The sequence below is a fragment of the Crinia signifera genome, chromosome 4 (genome assembly GCF_055691185.1).
Source record: "Crinia signifera chromosome 4, ASM5569118v1, whole genome shotgun sequence".
NCBI classification, from domain to species: Eukaryota; Metazoa; Chordata; class Amphibia; order Anura; family Myobatrachidae; genus Crinia; species Crinia signifera.
The window spans coordinates 279800180-279822262 of record NC_139220.1 but is presented as its reverse complement, the minus strand read 5'-3'; the positions used below and the strand labels follow the sequence as shown (position 1 = coordinate 279822262).

At 47.5% G+C, this 22083-nt stretch overlaps 1 protein-coding gene across 2 annotated transcripts in view; it reads left to right on the top strand.

The window, feature by feature from the left end:
* Positions 1–22083, top strand: part of LOXL2 (lysyl oxidase like 2) — a 59688-nt gene that overhangs the window by 36533 nt on the left and 1072 nt on the right. For both annotated transcript variants that reach the window (XM_083184754.1, XM_083184755.1), the window contains exons 4-13: positions 8039–8250; positions 8809–9031; positions 9926–10109; positions 10213–10364; positions 11852–12019; positions 13523–13688; positions 13768–14011; positions 16609–16724; positions 17714–17850; positions 21941–22052. In XM_083184754.1, coding sequence (XP_083040880.1) covers positions 8039–8250; positions 8809–9031; positions 9926–10109; positions 10213–10364; positions 11852–12019; positions 13523–13688; positions 13768–14011; positions 16609–16724; positions 17714–17850; positions 21941–22052 — 1714 coding nt within the window. The remainder of the gene's footprint in view (positions 1–8038; positions 8251–8808; positions 9032–9925; positions 10110–10212; positions 10365–11851; positions 12020–13522; positions 13689–13767; positions 14012–16608; positions 16725–17713; positions 17851–21940; positions 22053–22083) is intronic.

Genomic DNA, 22083 nt, shown 5'->3' with positions numbered 1-22083 from the left:
GTGTAATGAAACGTGCAGGAGAGAAAGGACAGTGTTCTCACTCTGGGCCATCCATCCATTGCTAATAAAGTAATACACAGTGCAGCGTGAGATATGTGAGACTAGTTCTGTGGGCAGAAGGCCTATAATTATTTTCCCATTACTGAAAGAATAATCTGAGGACATCTGGTGTCTCTGGAGGTCCGGCTGGACTGAAGGGACTAGATTCTCTGGAATGAGCTGCCTGTGGTATTAATCATCGAGTCATGTCACCATTTCCATTATTCACCCACATGGTGCATCTCACACACCCTCCTTATACTGTATACTGTCGTGTCATATCCCAGCCCCTCTTCTTATATGCATATCATATACTGACCTCCTGACTCCGCACACTCCTCTTATATATATATCTCATATACTGACCCCGCACACTCTTCTTATATGTATCTCATATACTGACCTCCTGACCCCGCACACTCTTCTTATATGTATCTCATATACCGACCCCGCACACTCTTCTTATATGTATCTCATATACTGATCCGGCACACTCTTCTTATATGTATCTCATATACCGACCCCGCACACTCTTCTTATATGTATCTCATATACTGACCCCACACACTCTTCTTATATGTAATCTCATATACCGACCCCGCACACTTCTCTTATATGTATCTCATATACCGACCCGCTCACTCTTCTTATATGTATCTCATATACTGATCCGGCACACTCTTCTTATATGTATCGGTACTCTTTACCTAGCACGGCGCCCATCGCGGGCATCGCGGGTACATTTATGTCTGGCCGCGACGCGACCGACGCGATGCCCGCGATTTCCCATTGAAAACCATGTTAAACATGGAAATCGGGTCGGTCGCGTCGCGGCCGGCCATAAATGTACCCGCGATGCCCGCGACGCGATGCTCCCGATTTGCCATAGGAATCAATGTTAAAAGGCCCGATGGACACGATTTTACTGTTAAATGCCTCAATGCCCGCGATTTACACATAGGAGTCAATGTTAAATGGGCTACAGAGCCCAAATAGGCAGAATTAACCCTTAAATGTCCCCCCAAATTTTTTAACGCCACCCCACGATCCACGCGAACCCGAAGCGTGGCGAGCGCAGCGAGCCCGCGAGGGGCGGCGGTACGCGTCCTCCGACCTTTTCATGCCCTACTATCCACGTCGGCGTGGAGTTGAGAATAGAATAGTGTGGCGAGCGCAGCGAGCCACCGAGCCCGAAGCGTGGCGAGCGCAGCGAGCCCCGCGAGGGGACGCGGATACCTTCACAGGTAAACGCGTCCCCTCGCGGGCTTCACAGGTGTCCGCGTCGCCACGGACACCTGTGAAGCCCGCGAGGGGACGCGTATAACTGTGAAGGTATCCGCGTCCCCTCGCGGGGCTCGCTGCGCTCGCCACGCTTCGGGCTCGGTGGCTCGCTGCGCTCGCCACACTATTCTATTCTCAACTCCACGCCGACGTGGATAGTAGGGCATGAAAAGGTCGGAGGACGCGTACCGCCGCCCCTCGCGGGCTCGCTGCGCTCGCCACGCTTCGGGTTGGCGTGGATCGTAGGGTGGCGTTAAAAAATTTGGGGGGACATTTAAGGGTTAATTCTGCCTATTTGGGCTCTGTAGCCCATTTAACATTGACTCCTATGTGGAAATCGCGGGCATTGAGGCATTTGACATAAAAATCGCGGTCAATCTGCCTTTTTAACATTGTTCCCTATGGGAAAATCGCGGTCATCGCGGGCACCCGATTTTGATGTACCCGCGATTTACCCGCGATTTACCCGCGATGACCGCGATTTTACCCCCGACGCCCGCGATTCTAATCGTGGGCGCCGTGCTAGGTAAAGAGTACCTATGTATCTCATATACTGACCTCCTTGACCCCGCACACTCTTCTTATATGTATCTCATATACCGACCCCGCACACTCTTCTTATATGTATCTCATATACTGATCCGGTACACTCTTCTTATATGTATCTCATATACCGACCCCGCACACTCTTCTTATATGTATCTCGGTACTTCTTTTCTTTCACGGCGCCAGCATGGCGCCGCGCGTCAGAGTCCCCTTGCGGGGCTCACTTCGCTCGCCCACGCTGCGGGCTCGGTGGCTCGCTACGCTCGCCACGCTAATTAAAATCAACTCCATGCCAACATGGATAGTGAAGGTATGAACTATCCATGTTGGCATGGCGTTAACTCCGTTTATTTAACTTAATTAGTGGCGAGTGTAACCCGGAAGTACGCGCGGCGCCATGCTGGCGCCGTGAAAGTAAAGAAGTACCTGTATCTCATATACCAACCCTGCACACTCTTCTTATATGTACAGTATCTCATATACTGACCCCACACACTCTTCTTATATGTATCTCATATACCGACCCCGCACACTCTTCTTATATGTATCTCATATACCGACCCCGCACACTCTACTTATATGTATCTCATATAACGACCCCGCACACTCTTCTTATATGTATCTCATATACCGACCCCGCTCACTCTTCTTATATGTATCTCATATACCGACCCCGCACACTCTTCTTATATGTATCTCATATACCGACCCCGCTCACTCTTCTTATATGTATCTCATATACCGACCCCGCACACTCTTCTTATATGTATCTCATATACTAACCCCGCACACTCTTCTTATATGTATCTCATATACTGACCCCACACACTCTTCTTATATGTATCTCATATACCGACCCCGCACACTCCTCTTATATGTATCTCATATACCGACCCCGCACACTCTTCTTATATGTATCTCATATACCGACCCCGCTCACTCTTCTTATATGTATCTCATATACTGATCCGGCACACTCTTCTTATATGTATCTCATATACTGACCTCCTGACCCCGCACACTCTTCTTATATGTATCTCATATACTGACCCCGCACACTCTTCTTATATGTATCTCATATACCGACCCGCACACTCTTCTTATATGTATCTCATATACTGACCCCGCACACTCTTCTTATATGTATCTCATATACTGACCCCGCACACTCTTCTTATATGTATCTCATATACCGACCCGCACACTCTTCTTATATGTATCTCATATACCAACCCGCACACTCTTCTTATATGTATCTCATATACTGACCCCGCACACTCTACTTATATGTATCTCATATAACGACCCCGCACACTCTTCTTATATGTATCTCATATACTGACCCCGCACACTCTTCTTATATGTATCTCATATACCGACCCGCACACTCTTCTTATATGTATCTCATATACTGACCCCACACACTCTTCTTATATGTATCTCATATACCGACCCGCACACTCTTCTTATATGTATCTCATATACTGACCCCGCACACTCTTCTTATATGTATCTCATATACCGACTCTTATATGAATCTCACATAGGTGTTCGCACAGGGGGTCTGCCAGGGCCGGCGCCACCACTAGGCAGCTTTAGGCATTTGCCTGGGGCCACTGGAGGACGGCCACTTGCTAGCAGACCCCCCCCCCCCCCCCCCGGAGCGAGGTGAGCGGCTTCCACTCTCTCTCCTTCCACCCACATGGAGTGACACTGCGGCCATCACCGCATCTCCCGCCGCCTCCCCCCTCCCCGTGGAGCTCCGCTGCGGCCATTACCGCATTTCAAATCACCCCCCCTGCCCCCCTGGAGCAACGCGATCACATACCCCCCACCGTTGGAACGGGTCCAAATTCGCCTCATTACGATCACTACTGAATCACCCCCATAGCGCCTTCTAGTTCTCTCATATTCCACCATGTACATATACTGCCCTCATATTTCTGTCATATACCAACCTGTGATATACTGTCCTTAATTTTCTCTTATATACCTGTGTGTACATACACTGCTCTTATACATATACCTGTGTGTACATACACTGCTCTCATACATATACCTTTATGTACATACACTGCTCTTATACATATACCTGTGTGTACATACACTGCTCTTATACATATACCTGTGTGTACATACACTGCTCTTATACTTACAGTATACCTGTGTGTACATACACTGCTCTTATACATATACCTTTATGTACATACACTGCTCTTATACATATACCTGTGTGTACATACACTGCTCTCATACATATACCTTTATGTACATACACTGCTCTTATACATATACCTGTGTGTACATACACTGCTCTTATACATATACCTATGTGTACATACACTGCTCTTATACATATACCTGTGTGTACATACACTGCTCTTATACATATACCTGTGTGTACATACACTGCTCTTATACATATACCTGTATGTACATACACTGCTCTTATACATATACCTGTATGTACATACACTGCTCTTATACATATACCTGTATGTACATACACTGCTCTTATACATATACCTGTGTGTACATACACTGCTCTTATACATATACCTGTGTGTACATACACTGCTCTTATACATATACCTGTGTGTACATACACTGCTCTTATACATATACCTGTGTGTACATACACTGCTCTTATACATGTACCTGTATGTACATACACTGCTCTTATACATATACCTGTGTGTACATACACTGCTCTTATACATATACCTGTATGTACATACACTGCTCTTATACATATACCTGTGTGTATATACACTGCTCTTATACATATACCTGTGTGTACATACACTGCTCTTATACATATACCTGTGTGTACATACACTGCTCTTATACATATACCTGTGTGTACATACACTGCTCTTATACATATACCTGTGTGTACATACACTGCTCTTATACATATACCTGTGTGTACCTACACTGTTTTTATACATATACCTGTGTGTACATACACTGCTCTTATACATATACCTGTGTGTACATACACTGCTCTTATACATATACCTGTGTGTACATACACTGCTCTTATACATATACCTGTGTGTGCATACACTGCTCTTATACATATACCTGTGTGTGCATACACTGCTCTTATACATATACCTGTGTGTGCATACACTGCTCTTATACATATACCTGTGTGTACATACACTGCTCTTATACATATACCTGTGTGCACATACACTGCTCTTATACATATACCTGTGTGTACATACACTGCTCTTATACATATACCTGTGTGCACATACACTGCTCTTATACATATACCTTTATTTACATACACTGCTCTTATACATATACCTTTATGTACATACACTGCTCTTATACATATACCTGTGTGTAAATACACTGCTCGTATACATATACCTGTGTGTACATACACTGCTCTTATACATATACCTGTGTGTACATACACTTCTCTTATACATATACCTATGTGTACAGTACACACACTGCTGTAATTTTCCTGACATTCTCTGTTACTGCGCTGATCTGTTTTAACCTGCTGTGCGGGAACTGCCTTAGGTGTGCCCATGCCAGTGCTCTGTGTACTCTCTGACCAAGCTGTGTTCTGAGTCTGAACCTGGTATCTGTGCCCAGAGTGCTTGGTCTGGATGTTCTGTGAACCGTCTGGGTCAGAAGTTCAGCGTCTCTTCTGCATGAAGAAGCTGTGTTTACTGAGCGCGTGGACACATCTAAAAGAGGTCTAGCCAATGTATATATAGCAGACAATCCCAGCACTGTAGGTACACATTTCCTGTACACACTAACACTGTGAGAATATATTTACTTACCTTCACAGCATATGCATAGAGGATGTGGTCACATTATTTTTATACTTATTAGCGGTCAGTGAGTCAGATCAGGCTACTCAGAAATACTTTTCTTTTGACTACACCTGCAGGTGAGCACTGTATGCCAGGCTGGTGTGAGCGCTCTCCGTGTGCCTGGTTACAGTAGCACTATACATGCGCATAGCTGGAGTAGGTTCTCCCTGTGTGCCTGGCTGGAGTAGGTGCTTCCTGTGTGCCTGGCTGGAGTAGGTGCTCCCTGTGTGCCTGGCTTGAGTAGGTGCTTCCTGTGTGCCTGGCTGCAGTAGGTGTCCCCTGTGTGCCTGGCTGCAGTAGGTGTCCCCTGTGTGCCTGGCAGGAGTAGGTGCTCTCTGTGTCCCTTGCTGCAGTAGGTGTCCCCTGTGTGCCTGGCAGGAGTAGGAGTCCCCTGTATGCCTGGCAGGAGTAGGTGTCCCCTGTGTGCCTGGGTGCAGTAGGTGTCCCCTGTGTGCCTGGCAGGAGTAGGTGTCCCCTGTGTGCCTGGCTGGAGTAGGCGTCCCCAGAGGTGCCAATTTATGTTATTGCTGGTGGGTGCTTAAGCCTGTTGAAAGGCTTAACAAGCAAATACAGTGGCCCGACATTGGGACTCTGGAGTTACAGGCACGTGGGTGCTCATTAATTCCTGTGGGTGCTCGGGCCCTTGAGCACCCACAGAATCGGCACCTATGGGTGTCCCCAGTGTGCCTGGCTGGAGTAGGCGTCCCCTGTGTGCCTGGCAGGATTAGGTGCTCCGTGTGTGCCTGACTGCAGTATGCGTCCCCTGTGTGCCTGGCTGGAGTAGGCGTCCCCTGTGTGCCTGGCTGGAGTAGGCGTCCCCTGTGTGCCTGGCAGGAGTAGGCGTCCCCTGTGTGCCTGTCTACAGTAGGTGTCCCCTGTGTGCCTGGCTGTAGTAGGGGTCCCCTGTGTGCCTGGCAGGAGTAGGTGCTCCCTGTGTGCCTGGCTGCAGTAGGCGTCCCCTATGTGCCTGGCTGCAGTAGGTGTCCCCTGTGTGCCTGGCTGCAGTAGGTGTCCCCTGTGTGCCTTGCTGCAGTAGGTGTCCCGTGTGCCTGGCTGGAGTAGGGTCCCCTGTGTGCCTGGCTGGAGTAGGCGTCCCCTGTGTGCCTGGCTGCAGTAGGCGTCCCCTGTGTGCCTGGCTGGAGTAGGTGCTCCCTGTGTGCCTGGCTGCAGTAGGTGTCCCCTGTGTGCCTTGCTGCAGTAGGGGTCCCCTGTGTGCCTGGCTGCAGTAGGTGTCCCCTGTGTGCCTGGCTGCAGTAGGCGTCCCCTGTGTGTCTGGCAGGAGTAGGTGCTCCCTGTGTGCCTGGCTGCAGTAGGTGTCCCCTGTGTGCCTGGCTGCAGTAGGTGTCCCCTGTTTGACTGGCTACAGTAGGTGTCCCCTGTTTGACTGGCTACAGTAGGTGTCCCCTGTGTGCCTGGCTGGAGTAGGGGTCCCCTGTGTACCTGGCTGCAGTTGGGGTCCCCTGTGTGCCTGGCTGGAGTAGGGGTCCCCTGTGTGCCTGGCTGGAGTAGGCGTCCCCTGTGTGCCTGGCTGCAGTAGGTGTCCCCTGTGTGCCTGGCTGCATTAGGTGTCCCCTGTGTGCCTGGCTGCAGTAGGGGTCCCCTGTGTGCCTGGCTGGAGTAGGCGTCCCCTGTGTGCCTGGCTGCAGTAGGGGTCCCCTGTGTGCCTGGTTGCAGTAGGTGTCCCCTGTGTTCCTGGCTGCAGTAGGTTTCCCCTGTGTGCCTGGCAGGAGTAGGTGCTCCCTGTGTGCCTGGCTACAGTAGGTGTCCCCTGTGTGCCTGGCTGGAGTAGGGGTCCCCTGTGTGCCTGGCTGCAGTAGGTATCCCCTGTTTGCCTGGCTACAGTAGGTGTCCCCTGTTTGCCTGGCTACAGTAGGTGTCCCCTGTGTGCCTGGCTGGAGTAGGGGTCCCCTGTGTGCCTGGTTGCAGTAGGTGTCCCCTGTGTGCCTGGCTGGAGTAGGGGTCCCCTGTGTGCCTGGTTGCAGTAGGTGTCCCCTGTGTGCCTGGCTGCGGTAGGTGTCCCCTGTGTGCCTGGCTGCAGTAGGTGTCCCCTGTGTGCCTGGCTGCAGTAGGCGTCCTTGTAACTAAAGTGCTACCTAGCAATAGACACCGCTACAAATGATTCCACTGTTCCTGCCAGTCCCAGAGACTCTACCTTGCAGAGTTTTACTAATATAGCACCCACTCACCCTGCTTCCTGTGTATGACCACCGAGGACAGATTTTCTGCCAATAAGTCAAACATCAAAGTTGATACTGTTACATTACTCAGTTTATTACAATGTGGCTCCATAGTTATGACCTATGTCTAACACAACGCTCTCCCGGCAGGATCTGAACATTGCGGTGGAGGATGTGCGCATACGTGCAATTCTGTCCACATACCGCAAGCGTGTGCCTGTAACAGAGGGGTATGTGGAAGTGAAGGTGGACGGGACCTGGAAGCAGGTGTGTAACACCAACTGGACCCAGAAGGCTAGCCGAGTTATATGTGGCATGTTTGGCTTCCCTGGGGAGAGGAAATACAACCAGAAGGTGTACAAGTAAGTGAGATACCTCACACTTCCACCTCCAGAGGGGAAGAGCAACACATTGTGGGGGTAATGGAATGGATCACAGCTGTATTCCAATCATACACAGCAGGCTGACACTTTGTATAAGCCCACACACAAAGCATGGTCAAATGTATATGGAAATTCTGCCCCAGAATAGTCTACAAGCCAAAGATAGCCATTGCTGGACAGTTAAAGTGTTCTTTACTGCCACCTGCTCCTCATAAGTGGTACTACAATGTTCCCATAGGGGTAAATTTACTAAGTTGTGAGTGTTTAGAAGTGAGAGATTTGCCCATTGCAACCAATAAGATTCTACTTATCATTTATCTAGCTTCTAGCCCTTTTTTAGAGGATAAAGCTAGAATCTAAATTGGTTGCTATGGGCAACATCTCTCACTTCTAAAAACTCACACTATAGTAAATTTATCCCGTAGTCACCGCTTAGAAGTGGTGTGAGGACATGATTGTGTGGTAATAAAGAAGCTGACTTATACATGTATGCGATGGCTTACATTTCCTTTATTGTGCTGCTTCTCCTGTTCCCAGGATGTTTGCAACTCGCAGGAAGCACAGCTACTGGCAGTTCTCTACTAACTGCACCGGGAACGAGGCGCATATATCCGCCTGCAGCGTTGGAGGTGTGCATCCTCCGGATCCAATCACTAAGGACATCTGCTCTGATGGCGCTCCTGCTGTGGTCAGCTGTACAGCAGGACGAGCCTTCGCCCCCAGTCCTGCCATAGGTTACCGAAAGGCATTCCGACAAGAGGTGCGTGCAATGGGGGTTATGTCTGGGGATGGGGCATTACTGACAGTGTGCTGCAGCACAAGCAAAGATATAACTGGACCTGTATAACATAGAGTACTTTTGGGGTGATCTGCACATGTGCAGTGCAGCTTCTAAAAACATCGCAGAGGTATGCTAACATCAGGGTTGTGTACATTTCTGAATTAGGCCCACTGGCTAGCCGTAGGCACTTACATCCAACGTCATAGAACAACACACACACACATACAGATGTAGGGTGGGGACCGCGGTACGCTCTACATAACGCTCTCTGCTGCCTGTCCTCCATTGCTGCCAATGGTGAGGCATTGATATTGTCTTATGTTCTAACTCACACTTACATCTAACACCACGCTGGTTCAAAATGGCTTCCCATGGGCAGCCTTGCTACCACTATGTTACAGGCTGATGTAGCTGGATATGTTGCCTTTGAATGGGGCTAGGATCAGGGAGGCAGTGGTGACAAGGCAGCCCCACTCTGTATGTAAGTGCTTCAGGTGCCACCATCTGCATGATAGTGTGAGGTGGGCAATGGCTCGGTACCCAGTGACCTGCCGTTTTAGAATGGTCACAATGTTATTTATCTTGAATATTATTTTACCTGAAATTCTCCATTTCCGAGGAAAACTTTCCCTATGTGTGACAGATTTCCTTTCTGTAGTCCTGTTGCTAAACATGGGGCCTTGAAAATCCTATATCACCTGACAAGATAGAACAACAATAGCTGGCAGTCAGTTATATACAATACAGCTGTCAACTAATAAACACCTCACAGAACATCACCTGCGGTTACTATAAAACATAAACGGCCATTTTTATTGTGGGCACTACACCAATCGCTATATTCTTTCTGCTATATTTTACCCCATTCTATAGAATCCAATGGTGCGTCTGAGGGGTGGAGCTAATGTCGGGGAAGGACGAGTTGAGGTTCTGAAGAATAACGAATGGGGGACCATTTGTGACGATCGTTGGAATTTGGTGTCTGCCAGCGTGGTCTGCCGGGAACTTGGATTTGGAAGTGCCAAGGAGGCCATAGTAGGCGCACTGATGGGCCAAGGTAATATAGCGACATAAACGGCCGCCTGTGTACTGTACATTACTGTATAAGCAGCATGGATGGGAACAGAGACAGAGCTTTTCATGTCTTTCTGTCTCTCCAGGAATGGGCCACATTCACATGAGTGACATTCAGTGCACTGGCTTTGAGAAGTCACTGATAGACTGCAAATTTAATGCCCAGCCCCAGAGCTGCAATCATGAGGAGGACGCTTCCGTGAGGTGTAATGTACCAGCCATGGGCTTTCAGAATCAGGTGAGAGTTCTGCTTCACTTGAGCATGTGTGGGGTGTAATGTACCAGCTGTGAGCATATCAGAATCAGGTGTAAGCTGTGCCCTGTCCGGGCATGTGTCTGGGCATATTAAACACAGTCATACGCCTATATATAGTTCCATATATTACAGATCCCTATAATTTAGATGATGGATAGGGGTATATTCAATGCAACAGTCAGGCAGACATCCTGGAGCAATAGAATGTAATCATATAGGTCTGTACATCCGCTTGAATAGAAGGGTGGTGGTGGTGGTGGGGGGGGGGGGGGGGTGTTATGTCCAAAAGAGGGACATTGCTGCTGCATACTGTACATTGGGCCTGCTGTATGAAGGCCATATTTGCTATGCTGGCATGAGGGTGACATGTACAGTTTCTAGATGCCATGTACATTGATAAATGCCTGATATGGCAGATGGCAAATCTACTGTAGCTATGATGAGATACACAAGGGGAAACATTTACTAAGCGGTGGTTTTAGTGTCATTTAGAAACCACCAAATACCATTTTCTATGTCTAACGGATAGCATTTACTAAGCAGCGGTTTTGGTGTCTAAACTGAACCCGCCATTGATCCCGGCTGTTTCCGCCATGGTGTGTTCTGTTAGCCAGCGGTGTTTATACAAGATGACTGCAGATTAGTCACCTCACAGAGACGGGCGGCTGGTTAGCTGCACACTGGGGACTATAAGTGGGGAAGGATATAAAGTGAATGCTAATTATTATTATTTTAGATTTCCTTATAATTTGTCTTGTTTCTTGTTCTGCATTTGTCTATTTTCCATATGGTCTGTCCTGCGGGTGAAATGTTTTGTGCGTGAGTGTAGTGTGTGGATTTTTTGGTTTCACTTTTATTTTTTCGGTGTATTTCTGCTAAATACCAGACATGTCTGGTGAGAGATATCTTAATCCTCCCTAATTCAACCGGACCATATTCCTTTTAATCAATTGTTGTCTGTCACAATCAATTCATCTACCTGCTGTGACAGCAAGCGCGGTGGGTTTGATACCGGTGTTATGGTGGTTTACAACTGCCGCTTTCATAAAGGCATGGTTTTAATTCTATTCTGGTCTAAAACATTGATGGTGATTTGATGTTCAGATCTGTCGTATTCCACTCTAACGTGTGTTTTCTCAGTGGTTTTGCGGCAGTTTTGGTCATAGCAAATCCACGGATTGCAAACCTGTCGCCAAAACATCACTTAGTTTATTTTGCGCTAAGTGTGAAACAATAATTAAAAAGTGGAATTCTGACTGGATTGTAATGTGGTTTTAGCATAGCCCCATCCTCATTACATATATGTACATCGTTACGTGCAGCCTATCTATCTTTTCACAGTTTACAGACCGGCAATCTAGACACAGTCAGTTTGTAATGTTGGATCTATAGATAGGTCTTCATAGTTATGGTTAGCATTCACCAGGGGTATAGTAATTCCTCACCTATGAGTTTCTGATTCCCCACAGATACGTCTAAGCGGGGGGCGTAATTCCCTTGAGGGACGTGTGGAGGTGCTGATGGAGCGTAATGGTACCCTGCGCTGGGGGACCGTGTGTAGCGAAGGCTGGGGCACCGTGGAAGCCATGATTGTGTGTCGGCAACTAGGACTGGGTTTTGCCAGCCATGCATTCCAGGTGAGTACTAATATCCGAAAAAGAATATGACTCATTGTAATGAATGGGTCAGGGGAGGCAGTGTGATAAGTCCATCTGTTAGCGCTGGTGCAGTGGGGACGCCATTTTGAAAATGCATCTATTAAATGACTGGATGCCATAGGTTGCTTTGGTGATATTGCTGCATTCTAATGAGTTAATATAAAAAAAATCTTGGCTTTCTGGATTCCCGGCATCTACGTATCTAGCAGGTAATAAGTACACACACAAGGGCCCTCATTCTGGTTCCCTCGCTCCCCTCCACGGTCGCACAGGGGAGCGATGCTTTGCGACTGCGCATAGCGAGAGGCTACGGCGAATTGATGATGGGGCCGCGGACATGGCCATGGGAATGCCCAGAGGTTCCCTGGGCGTTCCCATGAAAATTTGCCTGTGACGCGGGTGCAGGGGGCGGGCAGCTGATGTCAGCGGATGTCAGCTGCCCACCCTCTTCTTGTACAGGGAGCCCGCAGATCTAAGACACCAGAGCGGTGTCTTAGTTCAGCGAGCGCTGTAGAAATAATTCGATGGACGGCAACCATCGAATGATTTTGCCCCAGCATGCCAGCTGCGAGTGGATGTTTATGCAAAACAAATGTTTAGTCCACACTGGTTCTGATTCTTAGTTTGAAGTAAAGAAAATTTGCATGTAGCACACAAATGTTAAGGCCCAAACACACTGGGCGACTTTGAGCTGAAAGTCGCTCAAAACAACAGGTTGAGCAGCTTTCAGCTCAATCCCGCCCAGTGTGTATGCCAAGGCGATGAGCGTTGCCACGAGCTCCCGCATCATCGCCGGGAAAGCCGCTCATCTGCTGGTATTAACAGCAGATGAGCGGCTTTGTGGACGGCTTTGCATAGCGCTGCGGTATGCAAAACCACCCGCCAAACCTGCTGACCGCGCCGGGCAGGGGGAAATCGGCTCAGTGTGTATGCATAATCGCCCAGTGTGTAAGGACCTTAAAACAGCTTTATTATTACAGTACAAATTAGATTTCAGTTTGGACACCCCCACTCAAATCTTCTCTCTCCACATGTTACATCTGCCTCACCTGCAGTGCAGCATGGTTTTACCCCAGTGCACAATTGCTTTACTTCCAAATCAGAATTAGACACAAAACTATTAAATATTATAAAGTAGCACCATGATGTTTTTGTAAATCAATATAGATTTCCACCAAAAAATGTAATCGTATACAGAGGGCTTAATATACCAGAAAATTGTTTCTGCTTAGTTTAATCCATTCTGACTAACAGCATGATTCAGGCTTGAGTTGGCCCCGTTTCCGGTTGTTGGGGTCTTCGCATGCACGGATGTGCAGACCCCCTGTGCGAACGCCTTCGGTGAATATCACACTCGCCGCGGCATTTAGACTGACTGGTGGCGGGGCGGCAGCAGGCGAACGCCCAGCTTTATGGGCGTCTCCATAAAAACGCTGGACATTCCCCTGGGAACGCAGGTTTCTAAGTTTGCTGTCTCCCCAGGAAACATGGTACTGGCAGGGTGAAGTCACCGCAGATGATGTCGTTATGAGCGGAGTTAAGTGCTCGGGCACGGAGATGTCACTGTCACACTGCAGACACGACGGAGCCAACATTAACTGTCCCCGAGGAGGAGGAAGGTTTGCCGCAGGGCTGAGCTGTGTAGAGAGTAAGCTGCTGCCTTTGATGCTTATATATATATAGGTCTATGTGGAGAATCTGTATCTGACACGCTTTCTTTCCAACAGCTGCACCTGATCTTGTCCTAAATGCCCCCCTAGTAGAGCAGACCACATACTTGGAAGACAGACCTATGTTTATGCTGCAATGTGCCCTTGAAGAGGAATGCCTGTCATCCTCGGCCGCCCGCACCAGCCTCACCACTGGCTACCGCCGTCTGCTGCGCTTCAGCTCCCAGATACACAACAACGGACAGGCTGACTTCCGACCTAAGACTGGGCGCCATGCATGGATATGGCATGAGTGCCACCGGTAAGTTACTGGGGTTCATGTAGAACAGGAGTTTCTACTGAACAAAATATTCTTTTTTAAAAATTCACATTGTATACTAAAACTCCTGTCCATGACGGTCATCTGATCCATAAAGCCTGTGAATACCATATGCTGCATTCCATTGTCCCGCTTATAGACCAACAAGATGCACAGTTGATGCTGGCTGACCTACTAATACCTAAATGTTTCATCTAATCCATTTTATACAACCCAAGCTTCTTCCTCCTGTGACCGGTAGGAAAACCCAGATTTCTATAGCTACAAAAATTTGGCAATTTTCTTAGAACTCTTTTCATGCTCTGTGACTTCCTCACATGTCATCGATTTTCCCCTCATGTTATAAGAATTCCCCACATGCCATCAGTCTTTCCCATTTGCTATCAGTATTGCCCACATTCCACAGGCTTCCCACACATGCCATCAGTATTCCCCACATGTTATCATTATTCCCATCATGCCATCAGCACTCCTCTTGACATGACATGGACATAATATGCTCCTATTCAGACTTATCAAAACCTCTAAAGAGTTATTTTCCAAAGCACTTCACAAGCTTTATAGGAGTACTGCCAATCGTTTCCCCACACCTGGTGCCAGTGCACTGTGTATATCGCTGATCGTTTCCCCACACCTGGTGCCGGTTCACCATGTTTATTGACGATCGTTTACTTACCCTGGTGCCGGTGCACCGTGTATATTGGACAGTGCAATGCAGCAAATCAACAGAGTTGATACGCCTAAAACATTCCTCCCGGTTCCACGGTGGTTACACTCAGACACCAACCTTAGCATAATTTCTAGAAATGTATAAAACCGCACACCCGCCTTACATACTGAAAACAAGATTCGCCCAGAGAAACATTTGTACCTGGACTATTCCCTGGTTTCCTTGTTGCCGCCATGAACCGAATCCTACTGTACCCTTTTGCGTGTTTGTTGATGATCATAATTAGATTCTGTGGATTAAATATAGAACCTCCAAGTACACCCAAGCCAAAACAGCCTTAAATATAGCACAGAGGTGTGTTGCCAGGCCAAGTACCTCGGTACTACTCACCCCCTAATTATACACGCCAGAAAGTGTTCCAGACAGGAGTCGAGGAATGCAGAGGGAGAATAAAGACTCTCCTGTGTTCCTGGCAAACTGTTCTAGAACAGGACGGGGTGTCTCCATAATTATGATTTAAGGCAATGTAAAGTTGGAGCCCAGGTGGTGGATGGGGTGGTTAGGAGACATCTGTGTGCAGGGGTGGATGGCCCGGCTGGGAGAGCAGACACAGCTGTTGGTGGAATGGTCGGGTGCACACAGAAAACCTGCTGCGCTAGCTAGCGGTATGAGACATACAGAATAGCTGAGGGGGCCATCACTGATACACATGTCACTACTCCTTCCCTCCCTTGTTCCTGCGCTTCAGGGAGAAATAAGTGAATCAGCTGACATGAATATTATATAGTTATATAACAGAGCCAGGAGGCTGTATAGTCCAAATACTATGCATGCGTTAGCTGGAGGGGGCAGCCTGGGATTCCTCATAGCTTTCGCTATGGTGCCTGGTGATTACTAGTATATCATTATCAGTATATATTGTAGTGACTGCATTGTGTGTGAGCGCTTGTCAGCAGGTATGAGCCTCACTTGGACCATAGCTATGTTGTACTCTAAGATATACTATGAGGGAGGGGGGGTGCGAGGGGTGATATACAGATATCAGTTTGAAGTACAACCCCCATCCAGATCTAACTCTCTCTTTGCCCATCAGCCCCACCTGCAGTGCACATGGTTTTGTCCATTAGAGAGAGACTTTGCTTTTGCAAGTGAACCAGAATCAGGCCCTTACAGTGGTTTAAAATGTAAATCAAATTATCCAATGCAGCTTTCAATAAAAACAGATCTACATGGACATAATATGTCATGAGACATGAGAAATGTATATGAGATAACTGCACTTGTCCCAGATACACATCGGGTTGTCATAAAAGCTCAGTCGTTACTCCCCTGAGTTCTATCACATGAGATTCCACATCTGCCCAGCACCAGGAGGCACCGCGGAGGGTGCAAGGTCCCTCAATAAACCTGGAGGCACGCGGGTTTCATTGCAAGTGCATATGTAATGTATAACACTCAGGCTTCTCTGCATCTCAACTTCTGCATTTTATTTGAGTAAAGATTGATCCTTTATGAAATCCTGATGTGTTTGTTGCAGGTGATGTATCTCAGATGTCACAATCATTACATGCACATTTTAAAGGCATATAAAGTAGTCATACATATCGTTATTGGAAGTAGAACAGAACAAGTGCTTAGAGCAGTGATTTTCAGCCTTTTCCAACATGCGGCACACCAGACAAGACTTTAAAATTGCCAGGGTACAACACACCCCACAGGGAAAAACACTCTGGCCTCCACAGGAAAAAAATAAACCCATTATCCCCCACCTCTCAGCTCCACCTGGATGTCCTCACCTGCCCAGAACTCACCCATTCCTGCGGGCTGTAGGCTCTCACATATATCCTATTGGTCTGTGTTGGGTTTATAAAACAACACTAATACACAGTAATTAATGTTCTCCCTACAGTCACTACCACAGTATGGAAGTGTTCACTCACTACGACCTGCTGAGTCTGAATGGTACCAAGGTTGCGGAGGGCCACAAAGCCAGCTTCTGTCTGGAGGACTCAGAGTGTGAAACAGGTACTATCTATCTCTCTCTGTCTAGACCTCAGAACTGTTCTTTGCTCCCCACATTCAAGGCAATACATTACCCAGGATACTGCAAAAACTGTAACCCATGCTCTCCCCATCGCCCGCATTGGTTATTGTCTTCTTACTGGTCTTACCAAGAAGAGACCCTCGCCACTACAATCCATTCTGAATGCAGCTGCAAGGCTGATCTTCCTGGCTAGACGTTTATCAGCTACATATCCCCTCTGCCAGTCCCTCCATTGATTACCTGTATTCTACTGTATTCAATATAAAATACTTTTACTTACACATAAGGCCATCAACCAAACTACACCAATGTACATCTCTTCACTTATTCCAAAATATATCCCATCCCAACCTCTACGCTCTTCTCAAGATCTACAGTACATCTCTCATCCATATTCATTGCTCATTCCAATGTATGATTAATTGGGCTTTTTTCAGGCTGCACCCACTACCACCTAGTTTCCAAACCTTCAAGCGTTCCCTGAAAACTCCCCTCTTCAGGCAGCGTATCAAATTCCAGAACCAGCCACATAACCTTCATACACTTTCCTATACAATGATTTCCCCACTGCACAGGTCACACATATCCTCCACATAATCTTCTCTTTCTTCACTTTTTCTTCCTTCTGACCCTGGTTCATCATGGCTGTGATGTGAGATCATGCAGCCCACGTAGAACCCTTACAATTCGGGGGACAACTATGCAATACATAGTGCCGATCCTTGTGTATCGATGCCTATTTCCCTATAGATTGAGCAGGGCCTTTCTCCCTCTATTACGTTTTGTTATTACACAGTTTTGTTTCATTTATATATAATATATATATATAATCAGCTATACCACACCCAATTGAGGGTTACAGCGGTTTCCTCTTCTTTGGAGGCTGCAGTCTTTTTCTGGTTACCATGATTATTATAATTAATTGAGCACCACCACCTTATGAGTTCATTCTTTCCCCCCATCTCCACAGACACACAGAAGCAGTACGTCTGTGCTAACTTCGGGGAACAAGGCATCAGTATCGGCTGCTGGGATGTTTACAGACACGATATTGACTGTCAGTGGATCGATATCACAGATGTGGTACCCGGAGACTATTTCTTCCAGGTGGGTTCCACAAACTTAGGTATATATGGATTCTTCTTGTATTCATCCTTAAGAAGTTTAAGTGCCAACCAACCAGCTTCTAACAGTATGCTTTGGAGAAATATCAGGTAAGAGCTGATTGGTTGGTAGGTTATCTCTTCGAGGTTTGATTAATCCCCTACATGGCCCCTTAACAATATGAATACATACATTACACAATTAAAAATAATCTATCTAGAACTATAGGGCCCATTGCCCAGAATATATGATTTATCTTGCTCAGTTCAGACTAATAGCTGGGAGTGTTCACCTCTGCCACCATTCATAGGACATGCACTACCAATTTCCACCAACAGATGGCTTACCCTATTTTAGATCCCAGGTAATTTGCTGCTGCCCCTGACTGACACGTATCCTTTCCAAAAGTTACACTTCTTCTTTATATCTTGCCTTATGATACCCAGCAACCATTTCTGTATCCCATCTTTTGGGCCCAGATTCTCTAAGCTTCAAAAGTGATAATATGGAGAGTGATAAACAGCCAGCCAATCAGCTCCTACCTGCAGGGGCGAATTTAGAGGTCAGGCCGCCCCTAGGCACAACATTTTTGTGCCCCCCCCCCCCTATTTTAATGTAATCATATATGTATATACATTGTTATTTATATATTTCATAAAAATTTAACTGTAGCCCACCTTAATATTTTTTTTAAGCACTCTGGACTGCTCACTGTACGGAGGACCCGAGGGAGGGAGGCACTTATTAGTACAGTGATTAGCACAGTGTCTCCGTCAGTCTCTCTCCGGCTCACACACTGTGACTGACTGAGCGCAGGGAGGATCTGGGCGCCGCTCAGCTCAGCTGCTGGATACACAGCAGCCAATAGACTGTGTGTGTAGAGTAGCCAATGGGCGGGAGCCGGCAGCAGTGAGCCTGAGCCATTTCCGGATGCGCAGGGGGACCGTCGGACCCAGCCACTAAGCGGTGATGTAATGTGCATGGCAGAGTGGGTGGGCAGTGGTGGGTGACGAGCGGTGCTGCCGCTGACATGATAATTCATGTCTGCGGCGGCGGTGCTCAGCACTCGCCGCTGCCCACCCGCTGTGCCATTTAACAGAATGTCTGCCTGCCGCCCTTAATTGGTGCCGCCCTGAGGCCGGCGCCTCACGGGCCTAGGCACAAATCCGGCCCTGCCTACCTGGCTGTTTATCACTCTCCATTTTATCACTTTTGAATCTTAGAGAATCTGGCCCTCTATACGTTTCACGTTTGGCACGGGGTGGGGGGTTTGTCAGCCGCTTGATTCCCGCTGACCAGCGATACTGCGGCCGCCGTTGCTTCAAGGGCGGGATCTGGGCGGGGAAGGAATGCGCACCTGCTACCCGCTCCCTGCTTTCTATGGTTTCTCTCCTCGTCGGCGGCTCAGTACCATAATCTCTTCAGGAAGGAGATTTTAAAAGCATTAATACAGTAAAGCAATAGAGAGGTGCATGGGAGTGGAGCGTGCAATGTAAATACATTTCAGCCAATTAGAACTCGGTGTGTTCACAAGAGGAGGTTCCTCACTGGCAAGGGGAGAAACCCGAATGCTGATTTCTCTCTGCAGAGTGATAGGTGTCACCCTCCATCTGCTCAGTAAGGAATGAGACATTGGTTACAGCACTCTGGTTCCCTCCCAAAGGCAAATTCCTACTCAAATGGACAAAACCATGTGCACTGCAGAGGGTGCAGATGTAACTTGTGCAAAGAGAATTATATTATATATATATATATATGAGGCAGCACCTTGCACGTGGACGCACAGGCCGGCCGCCGGAAGTAGGGTGCCGTGTGATGTTCCGAACATCACACGGCACCCTACTTCCGGCGGCCGGCCTGTGCGTCCAGCCGTCCACCTTCCCCTGCTAGTGCTGCAGCAGAAACTGAGAAGAAGCCTGTGGTGTCTGCCCGGCAGCAGTGAAGATTTCAGCCTCACTACCTCAGGGGGTATATATACAGCTTCCTGCCACATCCTGTCACCACTGCTCCTGATGAAGACGTCCTGAAGACGTCGAAACGCGTTGAGCTTAGCCACATCCAAGATCCTGAGATCCATCCAAGTTCATCCCCCGACTTGGACTTTCAAATAGCCTGAACCACCTTGCACCAGGCTCCATCACAGCAAACCGATTCCGGACCAGCCATTACCATCTTGGGCCACTAGCCCCTTTCTCCCTGGGCAGTGATCTACGGCGGTGGCATACCATTTTCCACCCACCACTCCTGCCTCATTCCATCGGAGAGCCAGGTCCACACCTCCCGGACAAAGATTCACGGCGGTGGCCACTCCATCTTCCACCCACCATTCCTGTTCCACTAACATCTAGAGGTAGTTGGACCTACCAGCTGGGAATTAACCGGTACCTCCTCAGGTCCCCAGATGAGATCCTGACGCTTCCCAATCCATTGGTGGTAATTATAACCAAACTTTGGCATACGAACTGTCTTCATCATTTTTTCTTGGAGCCCAGTGCATGCATTATTCCCATTTTTCATCTTCATTACCCCCTCCCCAATTTTAATACATTGCGCAATTTTTTAACATATGTATTTTTTCTTATTTTATGTTTAGAGAGTACTCTCTTAATTGTTATATTGTACAATAAATGTATTTTGTAATTTCCTAAACCAAGTGTTTAGTGGTCATCATTCAGAAAAACCCAGCGCTGTATACCCCCCTTTTTTGCCCTATGTGAATGGAAGGTGCTAAACACGGCTCACAAAGCCTTGGACAGTCACAGCAAATACAATTCCATGTTCTCGTCACCATTTACAATGTCATTATTTCCGACGTTGACATTCTATCATTGGGCCTAATTCAGCCTGGGTCAGAGAATTAGCAATCAGTTCAATTATCATTCAACTGCTCGTGCCTGGCATTCACGCTGCACAGGTGCCGCAGCTATTAGTGAATATAGTCTGACTGACAGGAATGCGGCGTTTAGGGGTGGGAACACGGCATTTTCTGGGTGTTGTGAAAATGCAGGTGCGCCCAGACGTATTTTGGGTGGGTCTCGGACAACAGCGATGACCAGCCTGGTTCGTTAGCAGATTAGTGGAAGCCCTAGACTGGTGCAGATGGATAATCTGCTTGATGGCTCGTGGTTTGCGAATGGATCCGGATTTGCGATGCATTGTTAATTTTGCAAGGGCGTTTATTCTACTGTTGTGGGTTAAATATGTAATGCAGAGGTTTCCAAACACGGTCCTGAAAGCACCCCAATGGTCCAGGTTTTAAGTACAGCCATGGCTCAGATGGTCAAATCAAAGCGAGGTATTAATTACTTCACTATATATATATATATATATATATATATATATATATATATATATATATATATATATATATATATATATATATATATATATATATATATATATATATATATGGGTGAACCCCGGCACTCCGGATGCTGATCTGCTTGCCCTGTGCCTTCCTCAGTTAGCGGACCCACCGGGGAGGGTGGGTGGCAATAGATACAAAGTAAAGATGGCGGCACTCGGGACTTGATGAAATGAATTAACACGTAGACATGTTCAGTTCAACGTTTCAACGCCTGCAGCGTTTTTATCAAGAACAGATGTCCCGAGTGCCGCCATCTTTACCTTGTATGTATGTATATATATATTCTATCAATTGATCTGCATAGATATATATCTCTCTGTTATATATATATATGTTCTCCATTCAAACTGCCCGATCCATTAGGACGGACATCACATATGGGTGGCCACATGTAGCGCTCAATCACCGGCAAATCCTGGCAAGGGATGGTGATAGTTCAGTACGTAAGCAGCACCCTCTAGTGGGGATCACCAGTACTGCTGTTGTGCAAAAGGACACTGGATTTCAAACTCGATCCCCCAAACAATTCACGTTTTCCAGGTCACCTGACAGGTGCACTCATTACTCACTGACACATTTTAAAAGATTCACAGGTGGAGCTCATTATTTCACTTGATTCTGCGAGGAGACCTGCAAAACATGCACTGTGTGGGGTCCCGAGGACCGACTTTGAGAACCTGTGGACTAGGACATGCGATTTGAACAATGTGTGCTTTGTCCCTGCAGATTGTAATTAACCCCAATCAGGAGGTGGCAGAGTCAGATTACACCAACAACGTGATGAAGTGCCGCTGCCGGTACGATGGCCATCGGGTATGGATGTACAACTGCCATTTAGGTGAGTGGGATGCTAGCGGCAACCTGCCTGA